Source organism: Pagrus pagrus (genome assembly GCF_965226575.1).
Source record: "Pagrus pagrus genome assembly, chromosome: 4".
Taxonomy (NCBI): domain Eukaryota; kingdom Metazoa; phylum Chordata; class Actinopteri; order Spariformes; family Sparidae; genus Pagrus; species Pagrus pagrus.
This window is the reverse complement of record NC_140188.1, coordinates 17,226,860-17,240,890: the sequence shown is the minus strand read 5'-3', so window position 1 is coordinate 17,240,890 and position 14,031 is coordinate 17,226,860. Positions and strand designations below refer to the sequence as shown.

Genomic DNA, 14,031 nt, shown 5'->3' with positions numbered 1-14,031 from the left:
AGAGATTTATCAGCCAACTCTGCAGCTCTTTCTAGCTTTCCAGCCTCTTTTAATATTTGCTAATTGTTTTGGCCGTGTTTATTGTTTGGGTTATGGCTCACCGCTCTCATCAACACTGTCACCAGCAGCAGCAGGCAAACTTTATTAGCACACATGATCTGACAAACATGCTGTACGAGCTCTGCAACAGCAGATGGACTAAGTCAGTGACTGTTGAAGAAAGTCAAATCTCTCAAAACAGAGTCAGTAGGATAGGATTCAAGATACAGGGATCAACCATTATTTCTGGATACCTGCACACCTTATTATACAGATAACAGACTTCAGTTAATGCCTTATATTTAATAAGTATCATTTTGGTCACAAGCAGTCTGTTTGAACATCTCCATGTCCCTCTCACTGGGCCCACACTTCACAAAGCCAGGACAGGTCACAGGAGGACACGCTGTCCTCAACATCAATTTTGAGAGGTTTTTTCTTTTTTCTTTTAAGTTTAAGTATTACGTTTTTAAAGTTTAATTTGTCATCAAGACATGACTGGGTAGCACGGGTAATGGAGCTGTTCTAATAGTGCAGATAGTCCACTAACTCAGCGTTCCCTGGATACCAGTTAGCAATGAGAAACCAAGAGTCAGAGGGCTGATGTGGGATCAGCTCCAGCTTCCAAGTGACGGAGTGAAATTTTGGGGGGATGGGACGATGTAGGTGATCTTACATCAGGGAACTCTGATGTGCTGTGGGGCGATGGGCTTCTTTTATGAAAGGTTTTTTTCTATTTTGCTACAGTAAGGAGGTTGTTTTGTTTTTATTTTTAGACCTTTTGTGTGTATTTCACAGTTTGTATTTTATTATTCAGAAGCACAAGAAAACCAGCTGGAATAAGAGCTGCAACAACACACCTGATTTAAATGAGTGGGTCGTTATCAGGCAAAAATATCTCCAGACCAGCGTTTTAGCACCTTTTCAAAAACAATCTTCCTAAAAGCTCAGTTTTCAGTGACCTGAAATGCAGTTTATGTGTGTACGAGTGGACAGGTCCTTAGATGTTTCTCTGCCCCAGCACACCTGATTCAGGTGATGGGTTGTTATCAGGCTTCAGCAGAGTTTGATGACTGATCACTTGAATCAGGTGTGTTGGGGCAGGGACACATCTAAAACACACTGAATACGTCGATCAAAAGATAATTAGTTGCCAACTAATTTGATGATCGATTAATCGTTTCATTCATTTTTAAGCTTAAGTGTTCACATTTGCTGTTTCCAGCTCCTTAAATGTAAAGGTTTACTCGTTTCTTTGTCATTTATTATGATAAATGAAGACTCTTTGGGTTTTGGACTGTTGGTTGGACAAAAGAAGCAATGTGAAGACATCGTTTTGGGCTCTAAGTAATTATGCTGGGCACTTTTCACATTTTTGAATCTGAATCTGATCAAAAGTCGGATTTGTTTCTTGTTAAATATCAAATAACAAGCCTTTAAATCTGCTTTGAAGTAGCAATAAACTCGAGTAAGAAGGCACCCACATACCCACCTCTAACAATGAGCAAACAGAGCCAGCCATCATCCCACTCCGAGGTGTATGCACCCCAGAGCATTCACCCTGTCAACTACAATCACACCACAAATCAAAAGCAGACAACCAATGAGCCGTTTAATGACTGCTACCAAGCTTTTCTTTCTCCGTTACATTTTCACTCCCTCTCTAGTCTAAAATCTATAAATGAGATCAGGGCAAAGTTGCCAACACAGGAAAAAGAGCAGTGTAATCAGCGAGGATTACGCTGCTTCTTTAGCTAAGCCATACATGGGTGAGTGTGACACGAGCTCACCCACTCGGGATGATCACTGTGATTCCCCGCCATCTCTATCTCCCGTGCTCGCTGTTTAGTCCCCCCAAATCCCTTGGTGTTTATCACAGTTTGTCACCAGAGGGCATAAGCAGACTTAGGGGCAAAGAGTGCAGGAAAATACCCTTCAACGCAGGAATGAAAGGATGATCACTTGTTTCAGTGAGAGGTTAACCCCCCCAGCCAAAAACAGCAACAAATATGACCTGACGGTATATTTTCATGACATGCAAAAGAGAGTGAGTGAGCAGGAGTGACTGCACACGTATCAGAAATCATTGACCTCTTGCACGGCCTGACAGATGATTAATGTTTTCCTTCCTGTTCTGATTTTTATCAGTGCATTTAGTCTAAGTCTAAGTTTCCTTACACGTTTTTGCTCTCAAATAGCCTGGTAATATATGACTGTTCACTGCAGTGGTTATAGACAAAGCACAAACTGAAGATTTGATGTGTTGAGTCTGATGCTGTAGGGCATGCCACGTCTCAAAAGCGCTCTAAATTGGGTCTCACTTTTTTTAGTGAACACACAACTTTCTGTCAAGTCATGGTGGGACACTAAAATTCAAACTGACACCCAGAATGAGAAGTCGATCGAGGCTCAGTAATGTTGCACCACAAACAAAGAACCCCTGTAAATATAAATCTACAGTAGGAGATGTAGGATACTGAAAATTGTAACACAAGGCTCCAGACCAACTCTTCACACTGGTTGCTCTCGTGTGCCACTTTCATTTAAGTGCACCAGCACATAATGTAGGTGAACCCAATAATACATATTTGTTTAATTTCTCAACATATTGTGTAAATGATGCGACGTACAATACACATCTCGGCATTACTTTAAAATAACCTTCATTAATAAATGGTAAATTTATGGTTAATCAAACGTTAGTTAATAGTTATTTGATGGTTAACCAACAATGAAATGCTTTAAAAAAAATATTTATTCAAGGATAAGTTCACCCAAATATGAAAATGCAGTCATTATCTACTCAGCCCCATGCTGATGGAAAGTCAGGGGAAGTTTTGTATCCACAAAACATTTCTGGAGGTTCACAACAAAACAGTGTTGCGGTATTCTCCTAAACAACTGAAGCAGATGGGGACTTGTTTTAAAGCGTAAATAAACAACTGAAAAAAATCAAATAAAATGGCTCCATACGGCTCTTCCAGCGAAATCCAAGTCCCCAGAAGCCACAAGATGCCAAATTGATTTGAAGATACATTATTTACATGTATTTTGAAGCAGAAATCTTCATGGTAGCAGCTACGCTAAAAGCGTTAGCAGACACCCTGTCTGAGATGAGGACATGAGCTAGACAGCACATCAGTGGTGTAAATAATATCTGTTTAAATCTATGTTTTATTTTTTTAGTTGTTTTTTTACGTTTTAAAACAAGTCCCCATCTGCTTCAGTTGTTTAGGAGAATGCTGCAACGCTGTTTTGCTGTGAAGCTCCAGAAATGTTTTGTGGACTACGAAACTTCACCTGACTTTCAATCGGCATGGAGGTGAGTAGATAACGACTGAATTTTCATTTTTGGGTGAACCTATCTTTTAAGCAGTTGTAAACATGAGTTGCAACTATTAACAGCCATCCAAGTTAATGTTTATAGATGAACTACATGGTATTTATCAAACCATTTACAAAGCTTCATAAATGTCATTGCAACTTTACAAAAACAAGTGTTTATTAAGCATTTCATTGTTTGATAACAGGCATAAAAAACTGTAACCTACCATTTATTAATGATGGTTAAATTACAAACAGTTACTCACACCTGATACAACAATCCCAAACAGTGTCACACTTGCATGCCAAAAATAAAACATTTTCTATGACAAAATAAAACAGCACAATTTACCAAAGGAGGGTTCAGGAAGCTGAAAGCTATTTTGGGACAGGAGCAGCTCAGGTTGGATGACAACCAGGGATGTGCTTCGAGCTCTGAGTTAGCTCACTGAACCAGCAGTCAGGCTCATTCATGGCTTTTTGGTCACATCCAGCTGATGATCATGGGTCACACTGTAAACACCATCACTACATTCACCCAACGCTGAGGGTTTACTAAAAAAAAGTTGAGAGGTGAGCTAAACAACATGCATACTTAGGTCTAACTCCAATCAACACATCAGAATAACAATCCTCTCCTCTGCTGACGTCTCCGCTGCACAAGAGGAGGTTCTCCTGAGGACGCACTTGTATCAAATTCACCTCCATCATGTGTAAAGTCTGCGAACACGTGCGCCACACACCACTGGCCGGCACCCACGATAAACAGAGCCTCTCAAAATATTTAGATGTGACCTCACACCTAAGCGTGCGCGCACACACACACACACACACAGACACACAGTGACTTGGAGTGCTAAAAGTGCACCATCCATTTGCTTATCTGCAGCACAGACACAGCGCACACAGCACACGGTGGTGGTGGTGATGATGATGATGATGATGGTGATGATGAGCAAATGAACAGCAGTGTCACGGTGAAGGTAAACAGCAGTGTTTGCGCGGCGTAGAGGAGAGGTTGCGATTCAAAATGACATGAATCACAAACACAGAAGTGAAGATGGATGACTGTGGAGCAAACACATAATCTGATAATGATAACAAAGCGTCTCGTCACAAGACATGTTGTCCCGCTGCCATGAATGGGACGCGCGTAAAGCTGCCACACAGAACACACCAAAACGCACTCCAGGTGTCTGAGCTGAAGGTCATCAGTAAATAAATAAATAAATAATAATAAGTGAATAAATGTTCTGGTTCATGTGTCCAAAGTTGGACGTGTCTTACCTGGTCCCGCGGAATGCAGGGCAGCGAAGTCCTGCGGTGGGACTTGCTGTTGCTCTGACTGTGAGCCATCATTTCCGAGGCCGCTATGGAGCTGGACCTCCGTCTCCTTTTGAAGACAGGGATGTCCTCCTCCTTCGCCCCGGTCACAGAGCCACAGCACCCCGTCCCGCTGGTCCCTGAGGCCGGCAGGAGCCGGTCAGCATACCTCGCAAGCAAAACCCCAAGCAGCCCCAGCAGGTAGGCCAGGTAGGGTCTCCAGCTGGCCCGGACTCCGCACAGAGAGACGAGAGAGACGGCCCTGATGACGCTAATGAAGACGAGGACGGACACTCCCTGACGCAGCCGGACGACCAGCAGAGCCCCGCTGCCCAGGCAGCCGAGGACTACCAGGGTTGCGGGGACGGAGAGCAGCTGCTCCTCGGCGCCGCGCAGGAGGGACTGCGCCGCGGCTTCGCCCAAGTGGCACAGCGCTAAGAGAAAGAGCGCGGTGCGGATGAGCAGCCCGCAGCGAATCAGGTACAGCCCGACCCAGAAGAAGGCACATACGAGTGTGAAAACGGGAGAGACGCAATAACACGCGGAGAGGAGAAGCTCCACCGCGCAGCCCGCCGCGAAATGAAGACGAGAGTCGGAGCCGCTGCTATTTCCGCTGCTGCTGCTGCTGCAGCCTGCATCCCAGTCGACCAATCTGAGCAGCAGAGCGAGAATAACGGAGACGGAGGCAACGCAGACCGCAGACGACACTCCTCGGCGAGTCCATGTCACGGCGAGTCTGAGCCACGACTGGCTCCCCGCGTCCTGGTGCAACGGGGTGACACATGTCTTCACGTAGCCGTTGCGCTCCAACGCAGCCCGGGGATATTTTTCATGAGCGCTTCTTGATGAACCTCTGTCGCTGTCTGCCTCCAAGGCCATCGCTGTCAGTCTGCGCTGACCGTGCGGGGGATATAATGGATTTTAGCCTCTGAGTGTGAGTGTCTCAGCCTGTGACTCCCATCATCATGCATGTGTCCTGTGCGCAGGTGAGGTGACACCTAAACACCTCCCCAAAACAAAAGTTCAATAAGTGTGCGTGTCATTTAAAAAAAAAAGAAAAAGAAAAGTGCCGGATGATGGGCTCACAGCGTGTCTTTTAGTTGTGTGGTTCATAACTTCCCCATCACATCGGGTCTTATATTGAGTTGCCCCCTGATTGTCAACCAGTGAACCAAAAAGGCAACCCCTGGCGTTTCACACATCTAGGCCACTGCCTCCACTCGCCCACATAGTCTCCCCCTCTCTCTCTCTCTCTCCCTCTCCCCTCCCACTACACACTATCCCTTCTTTGTGCCGCTCCGGTGCTTCCTCCGTCACGTTTCAGCTCTCTCCCCCCGTGTTTCTGCTCATTCTCGCAGGCTCCCCTCTCTGCCCTGGACGGGACTCAGCTCGCAGTGGATGGATGCCATGTTTACAGGAAGATTTCCTGGCTTGTTCTGGAAGATGGAGCGGCCCATTATGTGGAGAGAGCATAATACACAACTTTCAAACTGCATCCTGCTGTCATCTGCACCCAGTGGTCATTTTCACGGATGTGCCTTATCGTGAAAAGCACAATCCTACAAGCAGCAAAGAGCAGAATTTAGCTCGAGCAATAATAATCTTGCTACCCATGATTTATTTCTCTGGATTAAAACCCTAAATCACATCATCCTCTGCCTCCTGTTGGCCAGACTGGCCGAGGACAAGTTAGAAGCCTTCACCTGTTTGCCCTACATTTCATGAGAGGATTTAAAAGGATGCACTGCAATCACACAAAGCTAGTCCAAGTCTGTCATCTCATTCTGTAGTATTACCAAGTCAAACATGGCTATGTGAGAGGAAACGTGGGGTTTTGTCGTCAGGCCTGCTGCCTGTGGCGTTTGAACTGATGTAACCGGTTTTAGCTTCCCGTCGTTGTCTCCATATCCCTGCAGGTCAACCTGTCAGTGCTTATCCTTTGGTTACTTCGGGCCTTGTGCGTGCTGCCATTGACCTTCTGGTTCTTCATGATCTGAGTACTGAGTGACACTTTGTGCAAGAAGAAGTCAATCAATTAAAAGCTAACTCCCCCAATTTTACAAACTAGAGTGTGTTTGCAGGTCTACTACTACATATATTAAAAAAAAGTAGTGTAAAGCCTTTTGCGGCTCCCAAGGAAGCTGCAGGTAATCTGACAAACTGCCTCCAGTGATGTCACGCAGTGGCTAAGTTGCATTGTGGGTAATGTAGGCACCAGGTTTTGAAAAGCTGTTGGACTTTAAGTTTAAAAACAAATTATCAGAATCGATACAAAATGCCCAAAGATATCACCTTTTATATTGCATGCATTCTTCTTCCTTTTCAAAACTTGCTGCTTAGTCGCCGAGTGACATCACTGCAGGCAATTAATCAGATTGCATGCAGCTTCCCCCGGAGCCACAAAAGGCTATACTCGACTGTTTCCACATGTGCAGTCATACTTAACGAGGCCTGTAAACACACTTTAATGTGTAGGATTTGTGAAGTTAAGGGAACTCTGGATTTTTGCGCCATTTTTCACCTTAACAATACGATACAGCAGAGTAGCTGTTTGCTTTTGTCCCGTGCCTCCTGCATTAAGTTGCAGTTTTGGTCCACCAAGGGAAAAAGTTGGGCACTCCAGCTATAAACCTTCTGAAAACCACTGCATCTCTCTAACCCTCCAACAAGCACAGCTGGCTGCCTCGCTCTCTGTTCCTAGATTGTCATTTTGTTCACCCATGCCTCTCTCTGATGGACCTGCAGTTGTCCTGGGACTTCCCTCTCTCCCCCGGCTGTCAGTGCCTCATTCCAGACGTTTTGGATCTGGATCTTCATCCTCTAGCCCCTCTCTTTCTCTCTCTCTCTCTCCCGTGTGTGTTGTTTTGTTCCTCCTACCTGGATAAACAGTGTGGCTGTGCTTTGTTTTGTCGTTCTTCTTTCCAGGTGTCTTGCGCAGAGCTGCAACAATTACTCAATTGACTATTTTCATGACTGATTAACGGAAAAATACAAAAGACAAATGCAAGAATCAAGATGAAATTACAGCCCCGCCCTGCATATTTTAGAGGTTTTCCTGCCCAAACACACCTGTTTCAAATGAACGGCTCGTTTTCAGGCTTCAGCAGAGCTTGAAGATGAGCTGCTCATTTGAATCAGGTGTGTTGGGGCAGTATTGAGAGTCACAGTCGATCAAAAGAAAACTAGTTGACAGACTAATTTGATAATTTTAGTTTCAGTCATTTTTCAAGGAAAAATGTCAAACATTTTAAATGCTGGGTTGTTTCGCTGCTTTTCGTTTCCATCTGTGACAGTAATCATGAAAATAATTGACTAATTAATCGATAGTGCGAATAATCATAAGTTGCATCCCCAGTCCTGAGGCTCAGGCATGTTTGGCGACACTTAAAGATGCTTGACATCTTCCTGGATCCTTGTTCTTCATATATGTTTATATGCTATATGCTATTGTACATCTGTTGGTCTTCGGGAGGTTTCTTACACTTTTTCCCTATTAATACCTGTGTTGTGGGGAGTTTTCCTTTTCAAATAGAGGGTTAAATGATAGAAGTTGTTGTAAATTTGTAATATATGGCTGTATAACTGATACTGAAATGATGTATTATGTCTAAAACATCAGTCTGATACATCAGGTACAGTTTGTTTTGTACATCAGAAATTTATGAGGTCTTTTTGTTCCCCCTCATTAGAAGTTTGAGTTATGCTAGGAACAGGTTTTATTAGAGCGGTGTTACACAACATGGGTCAGTACAGTTAATCGAGCGCAATCAGGACATAAATCTCATGTTGAAGTCATCCCATCACAGTTGACAGTGGACATTTGCCAGTACGAATTGTTCCTTCTAATTCACCCATCATTGAAACCTGGTTTGGTCGTGAGGGGGGTTGAGTGATGAAAACTTAACAGTGAAGTTTTCACTTTCTTTTAGTCTTTATACTGGTGGACAACTTTCCAAAGTGACAAGCGACTCTGACATGGTCCTATACATGGTGCAGTAAAGAAGCAGACTCATTCTGGGCTCCAGCACAGCTCAAGCCTGCCTTTGCTGTACATCAGCACTAACACACTGTAAATCACATCTTGGCAAAGTCTGCCATGACAATAACATTCTTTGACCTTTGCCCTCAGAGATGTTGTCCAGACTCTCTCTTCTAGTTGTACTGAGGAAGTGTTGTAACACTGTCATCTATCATTGTAGAGTGCTTAAAGAGGACTGGATGCATGTGTGTGTGTTTAATTTATCAACTTTCATCTGGTTATCTGTTGCATCTGCTTACACAACCACACTTACACATCCTGATAGCATATATTTATACTGTCCACACGTGTAAACGTTCCTCTTTATGCTCTGTCAGATTGGATGACAGGACTTCTTCACAAAATGTCCCCAGAAGCAGATGTAATGTCTGTGGTATATAACGGACACATTGTACGCTGTAGCCGGACTGTCTTAAAGATAATTCTTGATTAAAGACTCACAAAAACTGAAACAGAATGCCTGTATGGGTCCAAGAGGTTTGATTCTGACCAAAGTGGTGCTGATTTGTCAAATATTAACTCAAATATTCTTCTCAATATATGTCACTCCATCAAGTTCCATGTTAAAGGGAACTTGATGGAGTGAAATATATACTTAGCAAAGTCTAACGCCAGGTTCAGACAGGACGCGGAAGCGCCCCGATCGGCTGCGAAGCGCAGAGGAGCGGAGTCATTTTCGTTTCGGCGCCCATGTTATCCGATGGCGTCGTTCAGATAGCAAGCGCCGTGGCGCTCTGCCCCGCTGCCGGTGCGCGCCGTGCAGCGATCGTTTCGGCGTCTGGTCTAATTTTTTCGCGTGCCGCGGCTGAATGTGTCAAGCCGGGCAGGAAGTCAAACAAAGCAACAACGAGAAATCCTGTCAATTTTCAAAATGAAACACTTTTCAAAATAAAACTATTTTCGATAATTAAACACCCCGATTGACAGAAAACTACTCATTACCATGAAGTGGACATACATGTACAGTCGTCAGAAAAACATGGCGTTGTGATTTTATGCGGTTATTTGCTTTCCTATGGTGAAAAAACAGCTCCAAGTGTGACGACAGAACAGCTGAGGAGCAGAGCCGTTTGCCGACCGGCGCGTGTCCGGTGTGAACAGAAGGGCTGCGGCGCTTCGGGGCGCTTCGGCGTCCTGTCTGAACCTGGCGTGATCTTGTGTCCACCGCTTAGCAAATAAGCTTACCTGTAGCTTAACACTGACACTCTTAAGTGCATTTCTACAATACTGCAGCAAGGCAAGAGGTTAAACCACCAGCCTGTCCTCACTAGAAAAATTATCATAGGTCGACTGTGAACGCAGCTTATTACGACCCATACTGATGTTTGTTGTTAGGTGGCGCCCTCTAGTGGCTGAAGAAAATATTACGGCAGCAAAGTAGACAGTCAGGTGAGGCAGTATAAAGGAACACAAACTTAACTTAAGTCAAGTTACCATTGTAATGTTTTCCTAAACCTAACCAAGTGGTTTTCTGGCTAGATATGAGGATGTGCTGTAAACCACTCACTTCTGATGCCTGTAACTACAAATACATAGATTTTTTTTCAGGCTATAGAATTTTCCCAGTTCCTGTTAAAAAATGTAGAGAATTATAAAGTCACAGTGAAACAAAGTTAGATCCTCTTCAGCTTCAGTCATGAGACGGATTTACTCCAAATTCTTCACACGTGATCGTCTGGTTCACTCACAACATTGCGATATAGAGCTCATCTTCACCTACAGCACTTTCACCAGTAAAGTTAGATCAGGAAGTGAAGGTGAAATTAATAAATTATACCTCAACCACATTCTTTGGAAGTATATAAAAAAGTTTTTGTGAAAATAATAAGCACACACCTGCTACTATGATATTGCTTTGCTAGCTCTGCTAGCGAATGGTAAAGTGTGGTTTGATATGATGAGCGTATTAACAGCAACAAAAAGAGAAAGCTGTGAGTTTTCCTCATTAACTCTATATGATATGATATGACATGGTGTGGTATGTGACATGATAGGGTCGGTGAGTTCGAGCTGCAATTGACAAAGTACCAAAATCAGTTCATTATGATCCAAAAAGTAGCCATTTTCACCTCATTAACCCAGACCTAATATTCTGTGTTCAATAATCAGACCCCCCAAAAATAGAACTTCACATATTTTCCGGACACATGGGTCCCATTTATCGTAACACAGTGAACACTCATGAGCACGAATAGCGCTATAAAGCAGCCCGAATTTTCTAAACACTGCAAGTTTCCAAATTAGGCGGTGACTCATAACGATAACAGTTTTTTAATTTTGTTATGGTTGACTAATTAGCTTTGTCATGGTTAACTTAGGGCTCTGGGCTCTGAAGATTTGGCCACGCACAGGCTGCAGAATGCAGTGTTACACATTTTAGGCAGCTAAAAATACCCTCCGCACCACACAGAAGGACACCAGGAGGAATGTTACAGGGTCGAGGGCCAACTCTAATCAAGAATGGGTTTTGATTTCTCTCCTCTTCGCTTCTGACATTTAAATCACTCTTAACTTTTAAATAGCCGCAATCCAACTGCTGATAATAATAAGCCAAGAATTTCCAAATGTCTCTCACACCCACACACCTATTCATACAAATGCAAAGTTAATGGCATATTTATTTTGTGGCTGTGAAAATCTAAAGCAAAACTGAAGGTGTCACTGCTTTTTGGTTTGTCTCCAAGTTACACACACAAGGGAAGTTTACGGCATCGTCCCGCTGCCTGTGTTCTCTAATAAACTTCTGCTTTTCAGACGTTATAGCATGTGTTCCTGTTGTCATAACCTTTTTGGATAATGGCACATAAAACTATTTGTCATGTTTTGACATGCACTCAGCCAGAGCGACGTCATTGGCCAGTTGTTTGGCTGCCAGAGACAACAAACTGCCTGTGCTTGTGCCTGAACACAGGCTCTGCTGCTGCCCCTGTTCATGTGTGTGTACATATACGGCATATGTCTGAGTGTGTGTACATGTGCGAATGCGAGGAGAGAGAAGGGTCTGTGTCTCTGGGGGCTGTGCAGCAGCGCGATGACTCTCTCACTTCTTCCGTCTGCCTCTCCGTGTTTTGCTAAACACCAGAAATGTTATTTGAAGGTGCTGCTCTGACCCTTTTCCTGCTCCGAGGGGGAAACTCTCTACGTGAGCCTGTGGCGTTCGACAGTTTTGGTGCAGTGGCACACTCCAACGGTGACTGAGGAGAGCCTGTGTTCCAAGGACACACGACTCACCGCTCCAAACAAAGCACGCCAAATTAGTGATGCCCCACGGATGCCACAGAAAAGGCTGAATTTGTGCATATGAGAGGCCCAGAGAGAAGCTGCTCTTATGAGGAAAAAACACGGTGAGGTTATAATGATTCTCTATGTTTGAGTGGGGTCAAGATGTATGACAGTGGAAGAAAAACAGACATAAATGTCGACTTTATACTGTACATTTCTGTAAGTGATAAGGTACATTTTTTAATCTTGATGCTGTTAGTACCTCTCAAGCATCTCTTCTTGAAGCGCCCCTCTAGTGCAGTTGTATAGAGTATGAAAGGTCAGAGTCGGGGTTGGTTGGGTGGGTGGATGGGTCATGCACTGGACTTTCCCTCCAGAGAACAAGATTCATGTCCTGTTTGTGACCAAGAGTCAAGAGTGATTTGTTTTTAGGTAATGAACCCATTGTATACCTAAACTTAGTATTTTGGTACCTAAACCTAACTGCAAACATTTCATGTCAACAACAGACCAAAAGTCATAATATATGAACTGTTTGTCAGCAAGCTTTATTCTGAAAGTCTAATCGGATGTTGTTGCTAACTTAACCACAGAGCTCATCACCGCAAAACTGACACAAGAGGGGCAGGTACTGTCATACTTTGAAACGTAAGGCCACGGACCAGGCTGCCAAATTCGACGAGCTGGGAGTGAGAACGTGTTTTCAATAAGATGAACTATGTGGCAAAGACAAGTCTTGTACATTCTTTACTGTTGAGGTCATTACTAATTTATTGCTTTTATTCTTTGACATTAACCAAAATCAGTGCCTTGTTTCGTAGCTTTTAAGAGAAAAGGAATGTAAGAATAATGTTTTCAGCACAGAGTGACTAACTGATCCATCCAGGCAAGAGGTGCAGTAACATATCATGCCATCTTCCTTTTGGCCACACACCAAAATGTGTTGGGATGCTGGTCACTTACTTGTAGCACCATCTGCCATCTCTGAGCAGCTGAAAATGCACGGGATGCAAAACTGACAGCGTGAAAAAAGAGGGTCCAGAGAGCCAGAAATCTGTTGATCATGAAAACATTTTCCTTTCCTTTAGAGTGTAAACAACATGTCAGATGAAAGCCGGGGAGTTGTAACTCACAGGTTTACAATCAGCTACTATGATGACAATTATGGTTGAGATGGCCAGACAAATTAAAACTCTAACTCTTACTTTCACACAGACATTTTTTGGTGCATGTGAAAATGACGTTGAAGCAAGGACACAGAATCCTCGCTAAATTTTTTACCGCAACAAAAACACACCAATCTTGTGAAGTCTGGTAGATAATAAGGCCTGCCCAAAACCTTGTCTGCACAGAGAACTTTGAAAGAAGACCCTCGTAAAGGCTTTGATTAATGTTACATGAAACAAGTAGTGTTTTACGCATCAGTAAGAAACATTCGACTGAATTGCAAATAATAAAGGTTAGCTGTTCAATATTCCCTGAGATCTGTCACAGAAAAGTGAAAGGCATAGTGCACTACAAGAGGAGGCGTCACTGATCCTCCTCACAGGCAGCAAAATGAGCAGGATGCATAGTAAAAATTTCAGCTTCATTATTCAGCTATTTGGGCATTGTATGCGCTTGTAAAGGTGCAATATGTAAGAATTGGCCAAATGTCAAATTCACACTCATTCATACTGCTTTTTGGACCCAAAAAATAAACAAAATAAACTCACAAAATGTCAAGAAAATAAATATTTATATACTTTCCTTTCATCGTCTCTGAATTCAAGTTTCTCTGAGTTTTCACCAAACTAAGATGAGCTTGGTTGCCTTGTTGTACACTTAATTCAAACTCGACAGAAACAAAGTATTACTCACCTGTTTGTCTTCCCACTGTTCCACAAATCATCTCCAGTTTCATCGAAACAAACCTTTAATTCACAGTTAGAAGCCGCTTTCCTACACTGGTGGTGACTGACCGTCCTCTCGCCAATCTCCTGTACCCGCCTGCTGTGTCTTCTTATCCCTGGAGTCCTGGTTAGACCCGCTATAAACCACCTTGGAACTGAATCGCCTGTCGTCAAATTGGCATCTTGTAGTCT

At 43.5% G+C, this 14,031-nt stretch overlaps 1 protein-coding gene across 2 annotated transcripts in view; it reads right to left on the bottom strand.

The window, feature by feature from the left end:
• The window catches only part of pde3a (phosphodiesterase 3A, cGMP-inhibited), a 49,988-nt gene extending 43,799 nt beyond the window's left edge, over positions 1-6,189 (bottom strand). For both annotated transcript variants that reach the window (XM_084350095.1, XM_084350096.1), the window contains exon 1: positions 4,651-6,189. In XM_084350095.1, coding sequence (XP_084206221.1) covers positions 4,651-5,565 — 915 coding nt within the window. In that variant the 5' untranslated portion in view covers positions 5,566-6,189. The remainder of the gene's footprint in view (positions 1-4,650) is intronic.
• Positions 6,190-14,031: the final 7,842 nt, after the last annotated feature.